Raw genomic sequence first — 23523 nt, 5'->3', positions numbered from 1 at the left:
TCGTTTGTTAATTTTAGTGTTTTTTTATTTTTCTCTGACCTCAATGTCTCTATACCTGTTGAGAGATGAATTGAATGTGATAATTGTAAGTCTCAAGTATCGAATCGTAAATTGAATATATTATTTCATGAACAGCGAAAAAGTTTACTGAGAATTGGAATCAACTTTAATTGTTTTGGTGTTTTCGCCGGTTATTGTTGTCGTATTATTGACAATTAAGAAGATGATGATAAGGGAAGATAATAGTAGGGAGATCAAGGAGAAGCTCTCAAGATGATATCTTGAGTTTCTCTCTACTTGATATGCGAATCAAGGGAAATCTTAATTCTCTTAAATTCTGATGTGTGTTTTTATTTCAATCGACTGAGCAAAATCTCCTCTTTCATTTGTCTTCCTTTTCCCTAATATTAAATTCATCCTCTCTCTCTCTCTCTCTCTCTCTCTCTCTCTCTCTCACTATCTGTGCTTTATCATCATCATGATTCGTGAGTCTCATTCTAAACCTGAATCCATAAAAACCACTTCAATACCTAAAGAAAGTATAAGATAGAAAATATTAAAACTCGATTGTTGATAAATCTTATTTTCTCTCTCAGTTAACTTTTTATTGTCAACATTTTATATCCACCTCATGATCTAAAGCAACAATCAATTCACAATTTAAGTTAATCAGTCATTAAAAGAGTAAAAACATAACCAACAATATTTGATATTCTTTGATTGTTCATCTGAAAGTTACTCCAACTAATATACTAAATGAATTTCTATCTATTCTAATTCAGTTTAATAACACTAATTGTTGTGATCGAAACGAGATTAACAGTTATAATAAGGAATAAATTTTTTCTCCTTTTTGTTTGGTTAACTGTTTTTTTCCAATCTAATCAATGAAAAAGTGATCACCTTTTCCCACCATCGGCCATTCAACGTTCTAACCCTTTTTGTCAACCCACCCGGAGGAGATTTACCCTCCTCGGTGTGATCATCTCTATTTCCCTCTTGACCGTTTGTCCAAAGGCCAATAATGTCTATCTGTAAGCCCAATGTTCATCAGTACCGTGTGACCTTAAGCAATTTATCGTGTATCGATGGGATGTCAATGACCAACAACGGAAGTCGTAAAGATGCCACTTTCTATCTTGGCGATGAAAACTGTCCACTAAATAAATCGGATGATATTGAGACGACCATTCAAATGAAACCTTCTTCCAGAGGTTCACCTTCAACCACAGGAACCGGAACTATACCCTTGTCGAATGATTATTCTGGCCGTCCACCGTTATACTCAGAGTTAAATAGGTCAACAGTTGGTCGGGGTATCATTAACTGTACATCGGGTGCTTCTTTTGGTGTTTCTAGTGTTAATAATGGTGGTGGTGGTCCAGGGAGTACTGCAGGTACTTGTATCACCAATGGTGGTGGTGAAGGAGGAGGAGGAGGAAGAGGAGGAAGTGGGGGTAATGGCGGTGGTGCTCATAATCGAAAGTATCGACCTCGAACTGTTCATTCGTCTCGATACAAAAATCACTCAGATGCCTTTGATGGCCTGGTTTTCGTTCTAAGTGCCATTTACTCTAAAATTATCGTCATCATTGGTCTTTGTTTCCCAATGGCGGAGGTCATCTCACATCGAATACCCATCGGTTGGTATGAAGGTTTCTACCTTTACCTTTATCTTGGTTCGATTTTATTTCTCATATTGATCTATCTGTTCCGGGAAACGGGTAAACGGAAAAAGTCATCACTCATGATTCGAGCGAAAACTTTTTTCCTCTGGTCAAATGTTGAATCTGGAATCGACGGTGGTACCGATGGAAGTGGACGCTCACACGGAGGACGTCGAGGTGAAACCAAATTACAATCAAGTTCAACAAACAGTTCACTTTCTGAGGATGAAATTTCGGGTCCAGTTCATTTTGGCTCCTTTTATTTACGACTTGGAGCCGTTGCTTTTGGAATTGGATCAATGATCTATTCAGGCCTCGAGTTTGGACAATATTTCGAACTCGAATCCAAGGAACAGTGTTACAGTTTCCTCTATGGATTCACCCCCACGGCCCATATGACCTTTACCTTTTTTCAACTTTACTTTATTTTCATGAACTCAAAAAATTTCATCTCCAAACACAATTACATCGGTAAGTTTAATCGCTTGTTACATAACAATCAACAGATTATTCACCTAAATCAATTTATCGATATCAAGATTATTGATATTATTGACCAACTTTTTCTTAATTGTCATCCTATTGGTTCATGTTTTCTTAGATTAAAATTAGATTAACCATCATCATAAATCACATACACACTCACATTTACCAGTCTTTCCGTATTTACTTTAGCAATATAATTAGAGTGGATCATCAGTTAATTGTAATCAATGAAGATGAGGAAAAGAAAAAGGTTCCTCATCTTTAACATTATTTGATTGTCACTTTAATTTTCATTTCTAATTACAATGATTACCTATTAATTGTAACAACATGAAAACAATTTACTCTTGTTTACTTTTATTATTATTATAATACTTTTACTGGTGATTACTAAATATATCATATGATTAACTTAATTAGCGCCTAAAAATTGAATTCATTTTTCCGTTGATTGTTATAATATTATCAAATGAGTAGGTAATAGTTAATCAAATCGTTAAATTAACGATTAACAATCAATCAAATGTGAGATATTAATGATAAATAACATTTTTAACTCTTTTTCCACCAAATCAATTGATTAATTAACTTTTTCCTCTCTCTCTCTCTCTTATTGTAATATTTATTTTTACGTTTCCTTAGCTCGATTTGGATTAATGCATATGATTGCCACTAATCTTTGTGTTTGGCTTCATGTTTTAATCCAAGAAACGAAACATCAAATAATGATTATCCTTAATCCGAATGCCACTTCGAGAGAGATATTTTTACCTGATTATGAATTAACAAGCTTTGGTTTCGCAATGGATGAAGATAAACATAATCCTTTCCTGTCGACTGATGGTTCTTTCTCAACATTTCCAGGATCATCATTACCCTCATCATCTTCATCTTCATCTTCATCCTCATCTCATTCATCTTCATCACTAATCAATTCACTTGGTGAAGATATATTATCTTCGGCATCATCCTATTCATCCTCTTATCCCTCATCCTCATCCTCTCCATCCTCATCATTACCTTCATCAGTTATTCATCACATATCCCGTCGTAGTATCGATGATCATGAAATTTTCACCACTCACGGGGTTTGCCGCCGATCCAATGTCATCGGTGAATTAGTCCAAGATGCCAGCCAATTCCTGTTCCCCTGTACCATTGAGTATTCACTGATCTGTGCCGCCATTTTGTACATCATGTGGAAACACACCGACTCGGCCAGGTAAAGATCGTAATCAACTTATCATCAGTTAATTGTTTCCATTGATTAACTTTTACTGACAATCGAAACATTTATCATCTTTATCACTTTAAAAGGTCGTTAACCCTTTACAATTAACTGATTCAGTTCTGTAACATTATTTACTTGCATAACAATTTAAACCATATGAATTGATCAATAAGGAAAACAAGAAAAACAAAACTTTAATTGTTGTTTGATTTTCAAATGAATTTAAAGTTTTTGCTTTCTTAACTGCGACACTTATATATATGATTAACTCTTTGATTAGTTTGGTAGCAAGGTTAATTGTTTGGCCTCGAATTAGTTAATAGTTGATTCTCAATAGACAAGGACAATATTTGGAAGATACAAAATCAACTTAATTTTTAGCGGAAATAGTTAATCAACTTGATCATCATCTCTGCGAGTTTAATTTCCTTGAGAAGAAAAAAATTAGAAATCATCTCTCACAATTAACAAATTGATTGATAACAATCAAAGGATGTTGATCAAATTAACGTCTCTATTTTTTTTTCCTCATGATTAACTAAATAAGATCTTCCAACATTTACTAATTTAACTCGATAACTCAATCAGTGATAGTAATTTTTTTTAATTCACTTTGATTGTTGTGACAATCAATTGATGAGAAAGTTGATTAATAACTTTTACTATTTAATTTAATTTCTTTCTCTATTATTAACATCCACTTATGATCAGAACGTGTCTTCATTTATATTGTTTTCCTTATTCACGATTAACTAATTTTCTCTCGCAACAATTAATAGTTAATTGTTTTCTGATTACAATTTAATTTGATACTTTCCATTAATATACTTTGATTAACTATTCTATTCTCAACTTAACTATTAGCAATTAACTAATAGTAATTGTTGATTAATTTTCAAATGATTTTCTCAATTGTCAAAAATTTAATTTCATTCAAATGATTTTGATTAGTAACAATCAAATTGATAGTTGATTATTAGCAAATTATTACAAATGTAATTACTTATGATGGTTAATTGCTTTATTTAATTTGATTGTAATATTATCCATTAATTGCTGATTTGTTAGTTAATTGTCATCTAATTGTCTATGTTCAAGTTCAAGGTTGATTGTTTAGTGACAGATAATTAAATTGTTGTTATTTACTAACTAATATTATTTAATCATGGTCGTTGTGATTAAGGTGGATTAAAATTAATCTATTGGTGTTAATTGTCAATAATTAACTTTGATCACATTTGATCATATTGAATATTAATGTGTAGTAATCAAGGATTTAGATTAAGACAATGACTGATTATCAACAATTTAAATCTCTCGTCTTAAGTCAAGGTTAATCACTAATTTGTTTCCAGATTAACAATTGATTTTACAACATTTACAACAATTAAACTATTAATATGTTTAGCTCAATGTCGTAACCATTGGATTACTGGATTAACTTTAATCCAGTTATCATTGAAATCATTTCAATTTTGTAAAATGTTATTTATCATTTTGATTGTGTTGATATTATTTCAGTGCAGTTTTAATTAGATTGATAATTAAAATTGACTTTAATTGTTTGTTGATAAAAATTGATAGATTATCAGCTGTTAGATATGATTACGAAATAGTAATCAAATTAATTATCAAAGGATTAATAGCAAATTAAGATTAAGACTCAAGTGTATACATCTTCAAGTCTTCCTCATCATCCGAGTTAATTGTTAGTTTGTTTTAATCATAATCATCAATGATTAAGATTATTAGTCTCTTGTGATTTGAAATCTTAACAAAAAATCATGTTGATTGTGATTAAAGTTAAACATTTAAGTTTATTGATTGACTTATGGCGATAATTAAACAATCTTGAAGGCCTAATTAACGATTAGACAATTACATTGATTTCGCCTCTTATTATTATTTCTCACCCGAACAATTAACATTCCCAATTAATCTGATTACAATTATTTTATATCTTTTAATGAAGTTTTTCATGTTTACCATGTGATTAGTTAATTTAATTGTATCTTATAATGATTGATTAACAATGATGGCCTTAAATAACCTTCATCATCACACTTAACCATGAAAAAGGAATCAAGTATTGTAACAATTAAGAATCAAATTGTAACAATTTAGTTGATAAAAGAATACAACTAATTGTGTCTACTAATATTCAACAATTAGCTAATTCTTGAATAACTTTTCGTCATTATCTTTACTATTATATTCATATATTAATGCGAATAATAATTTAACCACAATTAACCTTCAAATTGTTTGAAATTAAGAAAAGAAGAAGAAAACAAAATACCAACAATTAAAGTTGAGATTTTAATCATCCACAAATTAGATAAATCAGACAATTAGATATCTAAATTCGTTGAGTGTTTTCTTAACTAATCAACTCTTTTCTTCGGCTTCAATTAAGTGTTAATCTTAATTCAATTACAGTTATCATTAATTTCTGTTAAAATATCATGACAATCATGATGATTATATTACTCAGGAAGTGTTGAATTGTCAATAACTTGATCACAATTAACGGTAACCTGACAGTATCATCCTTTAATCACAATTAACGTTGTGTGTTTTTTATTGCTTACCATCAATAAACTTTTAACAATTATCATTAATTGTTATTATTAGTTAATCATCTTGACGATTTAAAAAAATATCACCTTCATTTCCTGTTAATTAATTGCTGATAAAATGAAAATTAATCTCACCACTGATTGTTATTATGATTGGATTTACTCATTTCATTAATCAATATTTTCATTGAACTGTTGATTGTTATTGAATAAATATTAATACTATTAATATTAATTGTTACTCTCATTGAGACTGAACTTGAATCCTTGATCAGTTTAATCATAAATGATGTTTACTTTTGATTAGGAAAACTTTTCCATCTCCAATTGTAAATTAATCTAAATTGTAATTAACATGTCAAAAAAAAAGTTACAAAATCAAAAGAAAAATAACAACAATTAACTAATCAGATGATTAGTAGAGTTGTTGAAAGTTAATTAGTTGATTATAATTGATCAATAATCTCCTTTATGATCAATCAATCAATTGGCTAATTTATAATGAATGGTTAATATGGTTGATTGTGATTAACAATTTGCTTCCGTGTTAACATTGTCATCACAATTAACTGTAGTGTTAATAATAATATCAACAAGAATTAAAAATTAACTTAATTTCTTGTCAGTTATCATTAAAATAACAATAAAAAAGTTATTATAATGGTGATAATTAAATTTGATTTAATTGCATCCATTTTAATGAATGAATTGTAAATAACAACAGTTAATAACTTCCGTTAACAATTAAATGTTATTCAAAATTGAATTGAAATTGATTAATTGTTGTTATTGTGTAATTTTGACCACAGACAATTAGGATTATCAAGTTAATCTGTAAAACTTTTTGAAAGTTTATTCAATTCAATTGTAATCAAATTCAATTTGAAAAGTTCACTGGTCTTCAATTGGTTGATATAATTAACTTACCATTGACCACAGGCTAATGGTCATCACGTTCATGATCAATTGATGATGACCATGATCATGATCATGATTTAGATTAGTATCTGATTATGTTAATTGTTTGATTTAATTTCTTTTGCTTCTTTGTTTCCTTATTTTGTTTTCTTGTTTCTTTTGAGTTCAAGTAACTTTTTTTTTTCGTCGATTTTTGTTTGTACAATTAATTGATTGTTACCATTAATATGAAATTGATTTAATTACAATTTAATTATCTTAGTTATTCTTAGTTATTCAGCTGTATATGAAAGTAGTTATTAGTATTAGTAACTTCCTGTTGAAATGATTTACTCATCTAATTGTCATTCTATTGCTAATCTTAAATTAATTCAATTTATTTTGATATCATTGAATTTACCCTTGAAAATTAAGTTAATCATTTTGTCTGATGATTGAAGTTTCGTAATTGTTGGTTAATAATTTAATTTTATTCAAACCAATTAGGAAGATATTAATAAACATAGTTATAAACTTTACTATTTAAATCATTTTTATTAAATGGTTGATGAACCAACAACAATTAACTTTGATTATTTTAGTTGATAAATATCATTCAATTATAAAAACATTAATACATTTTCAATCCAAGTCTTGAACAATTTATTAATTACTTTGATCGGCAAAAGTGATCAGAATTAACAATTTGATTAAACTGATTTTGTGGCTCAACAACTGACATTTGCAAGTGTCACAGCGATACTTTGATTCACAGTCGAAAGGTCAAGGTCATTTAGGTTATTTTCGATAACATTTATGATGAATTTCAGAGTTTTATTATTCTATCATCGATAAAATGACATAGGAAAACAATGAGAATATGATCGATATAATAACAAGAAGTAATCAAAGCAATTTGAATCTTCAATCGATCGGTCGGTTTTTCGTCGCGATTTTTAGGACTATTAAAAGTACCTCTTCGAATGTAATTTGTCTTAAAACTTTCGCTTTCATTTTCATAAAACGAATCAAATATTGGTACAAAGAGTTCAAATCAAAAGACTCTGAATTTGCCCTTTCAATTGGCCGTTCATAAGTCTTAGAGACTTGCGAACGGCCTATGGCCTGGACTTGAGGGCTGCACATTTGTCAAAGAGGTCAATCGTTGAGTTTATCGATTAACTAGTGTCTCTGAAGGTCATTTGTCGATAATTTCACAGAACTTATTCTAAATCATCAGTGTTGAGTTCCTATGGTCGTTGCATCAGATGTGAAATATTGGATCAACTTTTTGAATGAAATTAAGTTACTACAACTTCCTGTTAATTCAGACTTGGATTTAGAATTTGTTTCCATGAGAAATCAAAAGAGATTTAATAAAGATCTTAATTGCATGATTATCTTAATATAGTAACTCTACTAATTGATAAATTGTTGTGAACAATTATAATCGACCAATTTTATCACCAAAATGATTTAAATCACTTCATAAATTGAGTGTTTATTGTGATAATCGGTTGATTTTTTTACTCTTTTTATGAAAATTAATTTAGATTGTATTGATTTCTTTCGTTCCAATTATTGATTATTTTTCCGTCTAATTGTTAACCAATTTGCTAGTAGAATATTGTTGATTGGTGATTGGCGGTTAGAACATTAAACCTTTCAAATAATAAGAAAAATTGAAACAATTAGTTGTTAAATCGCTTTTTTTATTTTCAATTTGATTGTTTTTGAAAATATTTAATCCAGTTAATCAGATTTATAACAATCAATTTGATTGATTTAACTGTAATTTTCACAGCTAATTATTGAAAGACTAAAATTAAATCAACCATTTTTGATCTATTATTTATAGTAGTCTAATCACTTATCATTAACTTTAATTGGTTCCGTTAATTTTGATGGCTAATTGTTGTTAATTTGATTGTTTTTTTCACAGTTTGAACACTGATCGACTTAGACACCGAAGTGCCCAAAGTACATCAACAGTTAATCATCATCAACGTCATTATTATCAGGTAATTATTAAAATCTATCGCTTATAATTTAATGTCTACTAATCATAATTGTCTCTTTATTTTCCAACAATTAAGGTCGATTGTGCTAAGGCTCATAAAGGTTTATTCTGTGGCATTTTCCTACTCGTTGTTTGTATTATATCGTTAATTTTGTTTTTCGTGTTAATTAAGAAACCTAATTATCGACACTTGGGAGTCCTTCAAGCTCATATTGTTGAGATAGGTGTTTATGGGATCAATGCTGTCGCTTGTTTAATTGCAATATTTCAGGTTAGTTAATTTGGAGAAAAATGAAAATTTAATTAGCCGTATTCAGAAAATCAGACAACTAATCATTACTTAAAATCAGCAATCAAACATTTGAATTGCTGTTCAATAGTTAGTTGATTATACATTTTAGTTGTTGAATTTTATCATTGATTGAAAAGATATGATTGATTGTTGGATTGATTAATTATTGAGATTTGAAGAAATTGTGTCTCTGAATTTACTTAATTAACGTATTTGTCTTCATATAGATTCGTAAATTAAATTACAATCGACATCGTAACGTTGAATTGGACAATATTCTGTTAATTGTCGCCCAAAGTGGTCTTTACGTTTTTAACATGTTCTCATTGATCGGTGCCCAATTCTTGAATACGAGTGTCAGTCGTAACACTCAACTGGTCAAGGTCAACGCTGTCGCTTGTTTGGTCCAGTCCACTTTACAAACGGTTTTCATACTCGATGCCACCCGAAGATATGCTTCCACTCCTGAACAAGTAATTAAACGATTAACTTGATTTTTTTCGCTCGATAATAAATTGAAACTCCAGAGATTCTCATTTTGATAATAATGATAATGTTTTCGATTGTTTTTTACTTTTCGCTCTCAAAAGGTACGAAGAAAACCCGCTCGAGAGATGATCACCTTTCTGTTGGTTTGTAATTTCGCGATGTGGGCCATAAATACCCTCGAGACCCGTCGAGCTGATTCAAATCCCGTTCAAATGACATTCTATGGTTTCTGGGCTTGGACCATAATCACTCATGTGACGACACCTTTGACCATTTTCTTTAGATTTCATTCAACTGTTTGTCTATGTGATATTTGGAAACGAACCTACAAAGTTAAACAAGAATTTATATAAATTCTTAGTCATAAAATTAAAGAAAAAAAAATGTTAATTGTTATAATTAAAATGTAATTAAAGTAAAAAAAAATCGAAAATAAATAATTCGTAACAAAAGAAAAAGTTTACAACTTTTCATTTTTATTTTTGAATTCATGACAATTTAAGAAGATCAGATTTAAAATCTAAATGAAAAACTTAAATTTCAACAGAAATTGTGTTAATTCCAGATTGATTATATTGAAATCAAACAAAAAGTTCTAATCAAATCGAAATCAAATCAAATTAAACAATCGTAATCACCAAGGTACAATAAGAAAATCCAATCGATATATGTATTCAGTTCTCGGTCATTAGAATACAAAAAGACTGGTCATACAAAGAAAGGGAATAGAAAAACCAACTCAAAATAATTCTAATTTAGTCGTTTAATTAGTTTTATTGATATTATTCAATATTTTCTTGGAATTTCAAACTTCCATCGTTAAGAATTTGTTCGTTCAAAATGAGCGGTGAAAGTTTCTCCAGGTGGAGCTGCGTTGCCATGGAAACCACAGTGAAAGCGGAAGTTCAATTCGGTTTCGGAGTTTTGTATATCCGATTTTGTTTGATGGTAAATTTTGTTTTTGTCTCTTGTAATTTATATAATTTTGTTTAGTTAAATTAATTAGGTAAGTTTAATTATGATTTAAATTTGTATTTTGATTGTTGGTTCATCATTTGAAAGAAGTCTTTTCTGATTGTTTATTGTTTTTCTTTGTTTTTCTTTGATTGCTGTTTCTGTTTAGTCCAAGCTATGGCTCCACGTAAAGGTAAAGTCACTCAGGAAGCTGCTGTTTTGCAACTTCCTTCAGAACAACCAGGAGAGAATGTGTTTGGTGTAGCTCACATTTACGCCAGTTTCAATGACACCTTTGTCCACGTTACTGACCTTTCTGGAAGGTAAGTTAATTTTGTCTAGAAAGCTAATTTATGGTGATGGTTGGTTTGTGTGTTCGACCTTTGTAAAAACCATGCTGTTTATACTGTTCGTTATTTGGTTATATATTCTCATTTTGTTCTTTCTTTTTTTTTGTTTTCTTCATTTTTTAGAGAAACTATTGCCCGTGTTACTGGAGGTATGAAAGTCAAAGCTGACAGAGATGAAGCATCTCCTTATGCTGCTATGTTAGCTGCTCAAGATGTAGCTGAAAAATGTAAATCTGTTGGAATCAATGCACTTCACATTAGACTGAGAGCAACCGGAGGAACCAGAACCAAAACACCAGGACCAGGAGCTCAAAGTGCTCTTCGGGCCTTAGCTCGTTCAGGAATGAAAATTGGTAGAATAGGTAATGAATCATCCATATAGAAATTAATTTTTTTCTTACCTTAAATTTCTCATATTAATTTTCTCTTTTATCTTTAAATTTCTACAGAGGATGTTACTCCCATTCCATCTGACAGTTCACGAAGGAAAGGAGGTCGCCGTGGACGACGTTTGTAGTTGGTTTACAATAAAAACTATCATGCGTTTTTTCAATTCGCTAATAAAATAAGTTTAATAACAGCCGATTGATGTATGTGTGTATTATCAAACAATTTTGTCTCAATGACTACCAGAAACTACAATCTCTCACATATCGGTATTACCATCCAAGTTAAACTCTTTCAAAAGACAAACAAAAAACACATCAAAACCATTACATGGATTCAAATATAATCAATTCTTTATTATTATATGGCTATATTTAAATGTTATGAGAAGGAAAAAAATTAACGGTGGTGTTTGTGTAACAAAAAAAAAGTCGAGTTCACTTATAATGGAGAGATGAATATGATCAGGATGACTATGATTGTGGAATTGAAAGGTTAATACTTTTCATGGTTAATCTCATTGATTAAGATGAAGAAAAAAAGTTTCTCTTTAAGAGAAAATCAATATTTTGTTGAACTTTAAATTCTTGAATCATCCAAGGTGAACATGTTTAGTCGGCAGCCGATATTTAACCGGTGGAGCGACGTTTCCTGGCTTATTGAACATCCTCGAGATCCACTTGATTGTACCGAACGGACCAAAGCCAACGGGCTCATAAGGGATTCCGTGCATTCCATTGGTGAACGATAATGATGAATAATAATTACTATATTTGGATTGTGGTAGCGACAATGGAACCACGTCCGGAGTGGCCTCGTATTGCGTTAGGAAACTGCTCTCGGCTGGTGCTCCTTTGTAGCCCAATCGAACTGTATGAATTTTGGAATAATCATTGAGCGCTAATTTTTTCGCGTACAAGGGAATCTTTAACATTTTGATCTTTTTCGCGACCATTAAAGGAGCGATAATTTTTGACCTTCTTGTGTCTTCGCGTCTCGATCCTTGATCAATTGGTTGATTGTTGGAATCAGCTTTTTCCTCCCTAATTGATTCTAATGTGAATTTTGATTGTCTGGGTGATGATTCACTTGTTGCTGGCGATGATGAGGATGTGGATGAAGAGGAAGAGGAAACAGCCGATTTACCATAAGCTCCCTCAAGTTGATCTTCAAAAGCTTCGTCTACTAATCCACCTTGAGTGTTTTTTGATGGTTCATTTTTCATTATGACGTTTGTTTGATGGGCATTGATAAATTGTCCATTGTCAATGAAAGAACTCACTTGAGCTTTACCTGTGTAAGGTATTTTATCCGGAGAAACACCTTGACCAGTGGCTACTTTGACATTGGACGATGAAGGTTCATATTCATTTGGTAATTTACCTCCTAATGTGATGATCGGTGTCACTTTGAATTTTGGCTTATCGTTATAAACGGGATATTGTTCAGGTTTATTGTCACTCTCATCGGGCTGATTAGCATCGCCTTGATCTGTTGATTCATATTGCGATGGATTCTGATTAGAATCAGCATATTCACCACCATTTGAATCATGATTAGGTTCATTAGTATCTTCGTGATCATGAGCACCAGCATCGGGCATCCCAAGTCCGTTGTAATCGCTTGGTGTAGGCTGAGAGTTATCGTCGATCTCATCGTAATTATTGGCATAATTCATGTGAATAGGAAATTTAAGTGGCATATTAAATTTAATCCTGAAATTGGGCTTTTGTAATCGGTAATGTCCATTGAACGAAAAGCCCAATTTATTGGCCCGTTCAAGTACAATCGGTGGGAAAAGCCAATCAAACGAAAAGGTTTTGAACTTTTTTCTCCCCGCATATACACTGGTAATTATAATGGAACAGGTTGATTGTAGAATCACAATAAAAACAAACAATCCAAACAAATTGATCACTTTCATGGTGATAATCAAAACGCACCAAAGATTCAAAAATTATTAATCACAATCGACAAAACAGAAAATATAAAAAAAAACAAAATTCACACAACCAAATGAAAAATTAATCCGAAACAAACTAAACCAAATCTCTTTACGATTAACTAATTCACATGGACTTTAAATTGTTCAAACAGTCACAGAGAAAATTACCAATAATTAATCACTAAATTAACGGTAGTTGTTGATTAATGAACAAAAAAAGATTCACAAGTAAAAGTAATCACTTAAAGTCCCGTTTTCTTTAATGTGTAAACATTTGATTCTTCAGACCGGTTACCGATTTGGTGAATCAACCGTTCACTTCAATTGGTGATCATCATAATCAAGCTAAATTTAGATGAACTACTTTCCTACTTTTCCATCACAATTATAATAATAAGTTAAATTTTCCCTTTCTTCATCTTCCATCATCATCATCATCCTCATCTTGGCCGTTACTAAAGGTAGAAGGTGGTGAACGGTTGAAATTGAGGCCAAATCAATTGACGACACTTTGATTTACCTTTAGATTAACTCGACTCTCTTTCTAATTTACTGTCTGCAATCAAGTTCAAGGGTCGATTGTTCATTCTGATTATTATCATCATCATCATCCTTGTCCAACGATATTAATTCACTTTCTCATCTTCCTCTATCGTTCAATGTCCGATTGGTTCATCTATTTTAAATGGACAATTCTAATTGTTGATACAATTAGTATTGTCGTTTTTTTCCTCTTCTCAATAATAACCATTGATTGTTATTGTTTATTTAACCATTTAATTGATCACAACAAATTGTTACCTTTCTTTTGATTACTTAACATTTATTTTCACTGTAAAAGTTATTATTCTGATTGTCTACTTGAAGACAATTTAAATTGTGATCTTTTGTTTATTTAATTGGTAAACTGGTTAACCACAACAACAATTGTAATTGTTGTTATTTTATTTTATCTATAATTTGATGATTATAAATAGTAATTTGATTATAGTTTTTGATTACTGTTTGGAGAGAGAGAGTTTACAGTTTTAATTGTTATTGAGACTTTTTTTTGATGATGATTTAAGTGATGATATTATATTTATATCAAAATAAAAGTCATTTACAAGAAATTTAAATTTCTTATGTCGTTAATGTGATTCTGATGATGACTTGAAGCATTAATTTTAAAAGTGTGAGATGATTTTGATTGTTGTAATTTAAATGTAACGTAATTTGATTTTCTCAATTTTTGTTACTCTGGCGAGAACAAAGAAACTTTGTCTTTGTTGATTGAGGTAAAATTGGCAGTTCAAAGGTTGATGATAATTAGATGGATGCCACTTGATCACTGGGTCTTAATTGTTGATTAAAAGTTTCATCTTCCATTTGATTTGTTCCGTAAATGGGCTAACAGGATATCTTTGATTTGGTCAACTAATCTTTCCGATTCAATTTTTGAAAGTCCGGTTACATCAAAATGGTGCCTTAAACTACTTGAGATCTAAACAAAGAGAAAAAGGATAATTGTTAGAAAGAGAAAGATAATTAACCAAATTAATTAGGTAATCACGTAATTACCTTTGTCAAATATTGCATATCTTTGCCTCTTAGCTTGTCGGTTATACAAAGTGTCGACGGTTGTCCTTCGATTTTTGAACATAATTCTTCCAAGCGACGAGTTAAATTGTAAAACAATTTTTCTCTTCTCACTAAATGTGGATTAAAGGCAAATGGTGTTCTTGATTCGTTCTGAAAGAAACGGATGAAAAGATAAAACGGAAATTTAACTCACGAGTGAATAACTTTACAGTAAAAACGTATAACTTACCTGAGAGGGTGAAATTTGTTCACTAAGCATAAGGCATTTGTATTTTGAGACAAGATTACCTTTGTTTAAGGTTTGGTTAGATGTAGAGTAAGGATTTAATATGAGAGATAAGAAAGGTTGATTGCCATCGGCGAAAAGTTGTTGGTATTTGGCTTGTGTTTCGAGATCACGAAGGCTTGGATTGGGTACGAAAGTCGGATGTGAGTGATACCATCCGACAACCTGATAGCCCGCCTTCGTTAATTTTTCCAAGGCATCCGCTTGAGAGACTGAAAAGAAACGAGGGAAAACAAAAACAAAAACAAATAGAAAATGAAATGAAATGAATCAAAAGATAGAGCAAATAAAATGATGTCATAGAAAAAAATTAGCAATTAGAGGATTAACCTCGATAAGAGGGTCGAAATTACTAGTTAGTAACTAACCTGGATCCATTTCACATTGTAAATCACTAGTACCACAAGTTAAACTTTCACAGGGTTCGGCAGTTAAGATATTTAATTGTCTATATCGAGAACAGTATAAACCACCCAAAAGTCCGATCACTTCGGTTTGAACACAATGAGAGTGGACATCGATTATGGCTAAAGCTTCAACGCTTAATGTAAGAAAAAATGGAGCCTAAATAAGGAAGAAAACACAGAAAAGAATTTTAAATCAATTAAAAGAGAAAAGAATAAAAAGAAAAGGAAAGGAAAGGAAAACTCCCAAAACTAATTATCAACAAGATGAATTATTACATTGGAGAAGCAAACAAGAAGAAGGAGAAAAGAATATGAAAGAAAAACAACAATTGCGAAGAAGAAACAAAAAGTAAGAGAATAAACTAAAGATCGTAAATTCTCTTACCCTTGAGATTAAATTCTTACACAATAGTGACTAATTAATCTTGCAACCAATTAAACAAACATGAATCTCTGATAATTATCACAATAAAAATAAGCTAAAAACTGACCAAAGACAATGAATGAAATTGAAGAGAAAAAAAAATTACCTCAGTGTCATTACCATACTTTTTACATGAGATCAATTTGAACGGGTTCGGACGGGTTCTGGAACCTTTGATTATATTATCGCCGTCCATGATAGCCAACATTGATTAAGTAACAATTAAAACGAATATTTAAACAATTTAAATAACAATTAAAAGAGAAACAAAAAGATGAACCAAAAAATTGAAAAAGCTTCTTCCATGTAACTTATGTTTTGCTCAATTTTAACTTCGAAATGAATCAGCCAATCAGAATCTTCCATTGGGAAGCGGTTACTTTGAATCGAATGGAAAATTTAATTTAATTGATTTTTTTCAATTTTCCATTTTAACAATTAACCATTTATCATGTTGATCGAAGAGTTAATCAACTGATTGTTTATTTAATTTTGTCATTAAAGAGAAAGTTGAACAGTTTAGATCTGGTTTACTATTCGATGAAGTAAATTACCTGATCGGTTGATTAAGTTTCCATTACGATTTGTAATTAATTGTTCATTGAATTAATTAACCAAATCAATGATCATCACTTTTTTTAGATCATTTTGATTTTGATTTTGATTTTATTTTGATTGTTGTTGTTTGGTTATTTGCTTTGAGATGTTTCAATCTAAGCAATTGATTGTTTTGTTAATCAAGGAAATAGTAATTAAAGGAAATGGTTTTAATTTTCTTTGACAATTTGTTAATTTTTTCTTGTAATTGTCATGGTTAAATCATCATAGTTGAGTTGATTTACTTTCTCTCCAATTGGGTGACCTTACAATTGGACACAAAAGTTAATTGTTACAATTTAAGTGTAACTCTATTATATTTAAATGGTTCATCCATGAGTTGATGTTTTCAATTAATTGTGATAATGATTATTGTTAATTTTAAATAATTTCCAATAATTAACCAACCATTAACTGTAAGTGTAAATCAATTTTGATCAACCAAAGTGTTAATTGTTTAGGATTTTTCATACAATCGGATAATAATTAATTTCATGAGTAATTTAAACTATGGTAATTTGGTAATTGGATGATAATGAAAATTAAACTAAATCTATCCGCTAGTTAATTAACCAAATTTAAATTACCCGTGAGAAACTTGAACTAATCAATTCAAACAATTTAATTATTTAAATTTTTCGCTCAAAATTTTCTACCAATCAAAAGTTTTATTTGTTTCGTATTTTCATCAATTGGATAATAATTTAAGATCTCACAATTTAACAATTAATTTGTACAGTAATCAATAAATTCAGTTAACATACAGGCTTTTTAATCACCGACTTAATTGTTAAACATAAAATTAGTTAATTGTGACTCGAAAAAAGGAAATGGTTCCAATGAAACCGTTTCCATGAATTTCACTGATTCAGTGAGCACCGGAAAAATTAGATTGAGACAATTAACTAACTATTAATACTATTAATCAAGGTAATTGTTGTTGAAATGTTTCTCTTTCTAAAAAAACTGAATCAATTTAACCTTTAACAACCTTGGGTTATAATTAAGAAACCAAATTGTGATTAACAACTGATCACAAACAACAATATCTCATTTAAGTTGTTGATCAGTTAACAGCAACAACAACAATATTAATAACCAACGGTAACAATTAAATGAAATATTTTTTATGTGACTTCCTATCAGGTTGGTCTAATTAATCTGTTGATATATCCAAGCAATTTAACTTGATTTAATATCAAGTGAAAGTATCATCATCATCACCCTGATCACAGCAATTAACTATTATCAATGGCTCCAAATGTGAAAGTTGAACCATTGGAAATTGTTGATATCTCACCAAATGGTTCACCCAAAAGTTTGATTAAAAAAAGTGATTCAATTGTTAACCGTAAATTGGTTCGATTTGCTGAACCAATTAAGGATAATAACCAACAACAATCAGCTAATTATCGTTTACAAATTGTTTGGAGAAATGTAATTATCTTTGCCATCCTTCACATCGGTGCTCTTTATGGATTCACATTGTGCTTTACATCAGCCAAATGGTTAACAATTGCTTTTGGTAAGTTAATCAAATCCAATCAACTAATAACAATCAACTAATAGGATACGATTGAAATTTGAATCAGACAACAAAATGATTCAATTTTCTTGCTTTAATTGTTACATATTTAACTGGTTAGCTGTTAATTAGATCAAATGATCAATTGCATTGAATTTGTATTTCATGAGATGGGAAAGTTTCATCATCGTTAGTTAATTGTTTCCCTTTTGTTTTCAGCTTATTTCCTTTATGTATTCAGTGGCCTGGGAATCACCGCCGGTGCTCATCGATTGTGGTCACATCGATCATACAAAGCTAAATGGCCGTTGCGACTTTTATTGGCCTTAGCAAATACGATTGCTTTTGAGGTGAACATTTAAACAATCAACTGATCATTTAGTCAATGATTTAACTGTTAGTTATTTTTCTTCTTGAACATTTCGTTATAACGATTTACAGAACGATATCTACGAATGGACTAGAGACCATCGAGTTCATCATTTGTATTCTGAAACCGATGCCGATCCTCATGATGCTCGTCGAGGTTTTTTCTTCGCCCATGTTGGTTGGCTATTGTGTCGCAAACACCCAGCGGTCATTGAGAAGGGTAAAAAAGTTGATTGTTCCGATATATTAGGAGACCCGATTGTCCGATTCCAACGAAGGTAATTAACAATTCATTTGGACCGAAAATTTTCCAAACACTTTCATCAATCATTGAAACATTTTTCTCTCATTAATCAAGATATTATCTTCCATTGGTGGTCACTTGTTGTTTTATCATTCCAACGGTCATTCCTCATTTCCTTTGGTCCGAATCACTTTTAACAAGCTACTTGGTTTGTGGCCTTTTCCGATATTGTTTCACCCTTAATATGACCTGGTTAGTCAATTCAGCTGCTCATATGTGGGGCAATCAGCCTTACGATGTGACTATTGGTCCACGGGAAAACATTGGTGTTTCTATTGGTGCGATTGGTGAAGGTTTTCACAATTACCATCACACTTTTCCTTATGATTATTCAGCCTCGGAATTGGGATGGAAAATCAATTTAACCACAATTTTCATCGATTGTTGTGCTGCTCTTGGACTAGTTTACGATCGCCGAAGAGTTTCCAAAGAAGTTCTAAGACGTCGAACTCAACGAACTGGAGATTCTTCGAGGTTACACCATCATTCCCATTAGAAATCGTTTATTAATCAACTGATTGTTACCAATCAAATTCCATAGATTGTTATTTTGATTACTCTTTTTTTGTTGGTATTAAAGCTTTAAGAAAAAAAAATTCACCATTTCATTAGAAAGTGACACAATTGATTAGACGAGATTGGATTAGGTTAATCTTAGTTACCTTGATTATTTCATTTGTCAATTGTAATTATATCAACATCAATTTTTACTCAATTTAAAGTTGTGAAAACAATCAGGTTAATCTTGAACCAAATCAATTTTCAGTTATCAACTTTGATCTTGAAAATAAGGTTGACAATTGTTTTGATTGAATGTTTTTTTGTTTCTTTCATTACAATTGTAATTTAGTTGTCAAGTTTACATTAACTATTATCAATATTTACAAGAAAAAAATAGATTATCATCAATGAGTTGACTTTTTTTTACTGTTTTTGAGTGATTAGTTGATTTATATGAATGAATTTGATGGTGTTGAAAGTGGTGATTTACAACAATCAAATATGAAATGATTTGTATTGATGGTAAAAAAAAACGATTGGATTATTAGAGATATAAACTTGCAGCAAAACCAATGTCACGTTTAATCAGTTTATCGGCCTCGGAGAATTTGTTTTCCAAATCAGTGTTACCGATCACTTTTGCCGCTTGAAACATTTGACGGAGTAACTCCTCTAATCGTCTCATACATCGGATTATTGACCCTTCAAAAGCATCGGTCATTTTACACAATTGGGCGAAAGTTGCTCCTTTTGACCAGGCATAAATTACGTCCATTAAATTGGGCTTAAATGAGCTAATATAAGCTTCCTCGTCGATTTCTAGTTTAGCTTCTTTGGAAACTGTGGCGATACGTTTGGCCAGTTCTTGCATTTGTCGAAGTGGTTTAGATAATTCATCGGTCAGTTTGGGCATTGATTCAGTTTTCTCCTCGAAAACAAAACAGCTAAGAAGAGCATTGATCTGGTAAGGATTAAGATCATTGAAAAGTCCATTGAATAACATTTCGGTAATCAAAAGTTCATCTCCACTGGTTATTTCACAGGCCACTCTACCTTTAATCTCGATAACATCGGCGGTCGTACAATAGCCCAACCGACGTAAAACCCGTTTACGACATTTAAGCTCGTCCATTTGTAGGAGACTTTGAGCTTTTCGTAATTCAGATTTAACTGCTTTAATTTTATCTGCGATCGTTTTTTTATTCTCATAAGCGGCTTTCTGGGAATCCGATATTGAGCTACATTGTTTCAAGCGTTTCTTGTCGGTTTCCATTTTACTCGTCAGTGATTTAAATTCTTTAAAATTTATCTTCATATCTTTAACGGGATCCAAAAGAGGAACATCATCACCAAATTGTTTGATTACTGTAGTAATTGACTTTTTAACAGATTGACGAGCATCATAAGCTTTAATATCGGCAGGAATGAAAATACGAACTGAACTGATAGCGATTATATTTTTCAACATCACAGAGACAACTCGCATCTCTCCATCATTTGGTTTGTTTGGGGGTCGAAGTTGGCCAGCTCGTTCGTGAACTTTATCGATATTGATGATACAGTCAATTGAATAGATCGCAGTTTCATCAAGAATTGGATTACGTTTTCTGTTCATCTTTTTTTGGAAATCAACAATCGCACCCCAACCAAGTTCAACACCATCATCGGAGATGAGTTTCATCAAACGTCCAGGCTGAAGGAAAGGAACCAAGTAACCTGGTTGTCTAATTGTTTCCAAAAATCTATCATTGAGATTAGAAAGATGATTCTTAATTTTGAAATAATTGGTAACAATTTCTTCATCCTTGATTGTCAACTCGGAATATTGTTGCTCTAAATCTTTGAGTTCTAAATAAGATAAACAAAAAAAAAACAAGAAAGTAAGATACGAAATGTAAATAAAGCCAATTGAAAAACGCTTGTATTTTAAGCGTTAATGATTGTGAGTCGTTGATCACTTACTTTCTAATAGATTTGGGACTTCAGCGTAGTGTTGAAATTGATAGAAACTGTGTTGTAACATGTATTCGGGATTAACATCTTCCACTCGAAGCAAATTTAAAACCATATTGTAGGTTAGATGGAAAGCAGAGTTAATTGCATCAGGTTTACCCTTAATTAAATCACGACCCACTGATGGGCTCATTTTTTCATCTATCATCAAGATAACAATACCCTTGTCATCAATACCACGTCTACCTGCTCGTCCACTCATTTGAATATATTCACCCGATGTTATCCAACGGAAATCTCGTCCATCAAATTTACGAGCATTGGTAAAAACAACAGTTCGAGCAGGCATATTAAGACCCATGGCAAATGTTTCCGTTGCAAATAAAGCTTTAATTAAACCTTCACCAAAAAGTATCTCAATTGTCTCCTTAATCAGTGGTAATAATCCACTATGATGGATACCAATTCCTCTTTTAAGAAGTGGAAGAACATGTTGAATCTGATTATTAAAGAAAATAGAGATTAACGGATTAGTAAAAATAGAAAACTTTAAACACAAATTAATCTCCATTTACCTGTGGTAATTTCTTATCTTCATCACTAAGAATCTCAATGGCGTTTTTGAAAACTTCCTCAACCATATCTTTCTCTTGTTCTATTAGGAGACAAATAGTAGATAGACCAAAACAATTAAATCGATCAAATGAAACAGTAAACAATTTAGATACACATGAGAAATTAACTTACGCGTATTAAAGTCAAGTTTACACATTTGAATAGCATAAGCTTCACACTCTTTCTTGCTGAAGCTAAAAACGATAACTGGAGCTAATTGTCTTTCCATGATGGTTCGAACAACTTTGAAACAATTTGATTGTTCTAATGAGAGAAATGATGAAAAATATGAAGAGAAAATAATTGATTAGAATACAATTTGAATAGAGGATCGATTATTTTGTGAGATTTTGTTTACCTTTAACTCCACCTTTCTTTGTTCTGAATGAATCTCCTTTGGCCGCATCACCCGCTTTCTGGATAACGCTCATGGCCTGATTGAAATTGTCTTCTTTAAATGTACCTTGATCATCGACAACAAGGTGAAGACCTTCACCTCCAGCGGGAAGATGTAATGTTGAAGGGGAACAGGTCGAAAATCGGTATAAACAACATGACAGGGTTGATGGTGAAGGTGAGTTATCCATTCGGCAAATTGTCGAGCATTTGGAATTGTCGCTGAAAGGAAAACGTGATGAACATTATCTGGTAAAAGGATAATTGTTTCTTCCCAAACAACACCTCTTTCTTTATCCCTCATGTAATGAATTTCATCGAAAATTACCCAACCAACTTCTCTCATGATTTCACTTCCACGGAATAACATGAGACGTAAAATCTCCGTTGTCATGATGAGACAAGATGCCGATGGGTTAATGGTAACATCTCCGGTGATTAGACCAACATCTCGAAATTCCTCGAAAAATTCTCGATACTTTTGATTACTCAGAGCTTTAATTGGTGTAGTATAAATGACTCGTTGTTTATCACGAAGTGATTTAGCTATGGCATATTCAGCGACAACCGTTTTACCCGCTGATGTGTGAGCGGAAACCAAAACACTTTGATTGTTTTCGATACAAAGAACAGCTTTTTTCTGAAAAGAATCAAGAACAAATTCATATTCTTTCGCGGGTTTATAGCCTTCATTGTCTTGTGGATCTCGCAATGGAACATATTCCAAATCAACTGGGCAAACAACCTCATGTAAACATCCACCTTCAGCATCTAATTGGTGAATTGAAACTTTAGCAATCAAATTATCCAATCTTAAAGGATCTTCAATAGGCTCCACACTATCTTCATCTAAAGGTTCAATTGGATCATCAACAATAATGGCGTCGTCATCATCATCGTCTTCCTTTTTTGGTTCACTTTTTTCACTTTTTACATCTTTAACCGATTCCAAATCAATCGATTTAACTTTATCTTCTTCACCATCAATTGTAACAATTTCTTTAACATCTTCTTGCTTTGATTTTTTCTCAATCACTTCATCAACTTCAGGTTTACGTTTCCTTCCCGATGAACTTGAATCTTCCACAGGTTCATCTTGATCAAACACATCAAACAGATCTAAATCCATATTGTTACCATAAAAAAAAACAACAATAATAACCAGACAATTAATCAAACAAATTAATCATTTAAACAACAAAAAAACTCAATCACAAGAAGTAAACAAATAATTTCAACTTGAAATCTTCAACCACATGGTCCAAACA

At 31.4% G+C, this 23523-nt stretch overlaps 6 protein-coding genes across 6 annotated transcripts in view; 3 read left to right on the top strand and 3 right to left on the bottom strand.

The window, feature by feature from the left end:
• LOC128392822 (uncharacterized) overlaps positions 1 to 11545 on the top strand; it is a 63926-nt gene extending 52381 nt beyond the window's left edge. The window contains exons 2-5 of the mRNA XM_053352904.1: positions 10616 to 10667; positions 10785 to 10938; positions 11089 to 11327; positions 11415 to 11545. Of these exons, the coding sequence (XP_053208879.1) occupies positions 10793 to 10938; positions 11089 to 11327; positions 11415 to 11482 (453 nt within the window). The 5' untranslated portion in view covers positions 10616 to 10667; positions 10785 to 10792 and the 3' untranslated portion in view covers positions 11483 to 11545. The remainder of the gene's footprint in view (positions 1 to 10615; positions 10668 to 10784; positions 10939 to 11088; positions 11328 to 11414) is intronic.
• On the top strand, positions 94 to 10118 carry LOC128392601 (proton channel OtopLc-like). The gene is made up of 6 exons (XM_053352651.1): positions 94 to 2138; positions 2796 to 3375; positions 8803 to 8881; positions 8957 to 9151; positions 9400 to 9645; positions 9763 to 10118. Exons 1-6 carry the CDS (start codon positions 1025 to 1027, stop codon positions 10012 to 10014), a joined length of 2466 nt encoding a protein of 821 aa, XP_053208626.1. The 5' UTR covers positions 94 to 1024; the 3' UTR covers positions 10015 to 10118.
• A 232-nt stretch (positions 11546 to 11777) lies between the features above and the next one.
• On the bottom strand, positions 11778 to 13965 carry LOC128392654 (uncharacterized). Its single transcript, XM_053352716.1, has one exon. It carries the CDS (start codon positions 13274 to 13276, stop codon positions 11945 to 11947), a length of 1332 nt encoding a protein of 443 aa, XP_053208691.1. The 5' UTR covers positions 13277 to 13965; the 3' UTR covers positions 11778 to 11944.
• Positions 13966 to 14271: 306 nt separating this feature from the next.
• LOC128392788 (histone H2A deubiquitinase MYSM1-like) lies at positions 14272 to 16320 on the bottom strand. Its single transcript, XM_053352869.1, has 5 exons — positions 16102 to 16320; positions 15533 to 15728; positions 15108 to 15376; positions 14858 to 15028; positions 14272 to 14780 (listed from the first exon to the last, which is right to left on the bottom strand). The coding sequence occupies exons 1-5, from the start codon at positions 16201 to 16203 to the stop codon at positions 14655 to 14657; spliced, it is 864 nt and encodes a 287-aa protein (XP_053208844.1). The 5' UTR covers positions 16204 to 16320; the 3' UTR covers positions 14272 to 14654.
• A 1035-nt stretch (positions 16321 to 17355) lies between these two features.
• Positions 17356 to 19413, top strand: LOC128392727 (stearoyl-CoA desaturase 5-like). The gene is made up of 4 exons (XM_053352808.1): positions 17356 to 18117; positions 18337 to 18467; positions 18559 to 18764; positions 18845 to 19413. Exons 1-4 carry the CDS (start codon positions 17844 to 17846, stop codon positions 19284 to 19286), a joined length of 1053 nt encoding a protein of 350 aa, XP_053208783.1. The 5' UTR covers positions 17356 to 17843; the 3' UTR covers positions 19287 to 19413.
• Positions 19414 to 19689: 276 nt separating this feature from the next.
• On the bottom strand, positions 19690 to 23503 carry LOC128392558 (exosome RNA helicase MTR4-like). Its single transcript, XM_053352602.1, is given in 6 exon segments — positions 19690 to 21139; positions 21254 to 21743; positions 21820 to 21899; positions 21992 to 22123; positions 22218 to 22367; positions 22370 to 23503. Coding segments are annotated over 6 exon segments (3171 nt in total). The 5' UTR covers positions 23385 to 23503; the 3' UTR covers positions 19690 to 19835.
• Positions 23504 to 23523: the final 20 nt, after the last annotated feature.

The sequence above is a fragment of the Panonychus citri genome, unplaced genomic scaffold (genome assembly GCF_014898815.1).
Source record: "Panonychus citri isolate SS breed McGregor unplaced genomic scaffold, ASM1489881v1 Contig00011, whole genome shotgun sequence".
Taxonomy (NCBI): Eukaryota; Metazoa; Arthropoda; class Arachnida; order Trombidiformes; family Tetranychidae; genus Panonychus; species Panonychus citri.
This window is presented reverse-complemented; position numbering and strand designations above follow the sequence as displayed.

What these genes read in the sequence shown, in the direction of transcription:
- LOC128392727 (XM_053352808.1), top strand. Translation starts at nt 17,844, where the DNA reads ATGGCTCCAAATGTGAAAGTTGAACCATTGGAAATTGTTGATATCTCA. An exon ending in ATGGTTAACAATTGCTTTTG is followed by an intron (nt 18,118 to 18,336) that starts GTAAGTTAATCA and finishes TTTTGTTTTCAG; the next exon opens with CTTATTTCCTTTATGTATTC. An exon ending in CAAATACGATTGCTTTTGAG is followed by an intron (nt 18,468 to 18,558) that starts GTGAACATTTAA and finishes AACGATTTACAG; the next exon opens with AACGATATCTACGAATGGAC.
- LOC128392654 (XM_053352716.1), bottom strand. Translation starts at nt 13,276, where the DNA reads ATGAAAGTGATCAATTTGTTTGGATTGTTTGTTTTTATTGTGATTCTA.
- LOC128392788 (XM_053352869.1), bottom strand. Translation starts at nt 16,203, where the DNA reads ATGTTGGCTATCATGGACGGCGATAATATAATCAAAGGTTCCAGAACC. An exon ending in AGTATGGTAATGACACTGAG is followed by an intron (nt 15,729 to 16,101) that starts GTAATTTTTTTT and finishes TTCCTTATTTAG; the next exon opens with GCTCCATTTTTTCTTACATT. An exon ending in AACAAATTTCACCCTCTCAG is followed by an intron (nt 15,029 to 15,107) that starts GTAAGTTATACG and finishes CGTTTCTTTCAG; the next exon opens with AACGAATCAAGAACACCATT.
- LOC128392601 (XM_053352651.1), top strand. Translation starts at nt 1,025, where the DNA reads ATGTCTATCTGTAAGCCCAATGTTCATCAGTACCGTGTGACCTTAAGC. An exon ending in AAACACACCGACTCGGCCAG is followed by an intron (nt 3,376 to 8,802) that starts GTAAAGATCGTA and finishes TTTTTTTCACAG; the next exon opens with TTTGAACACTGATCGACTTA. An exon ending in ATCAACGTCATTATTATCAG is followed by an intron (nt 8,882 to 8,956) that starts GTAATTATTAAA and finishes CCAACAATTAAG; the next exon opens with GTCGATTGTGCTAAGGCTCA.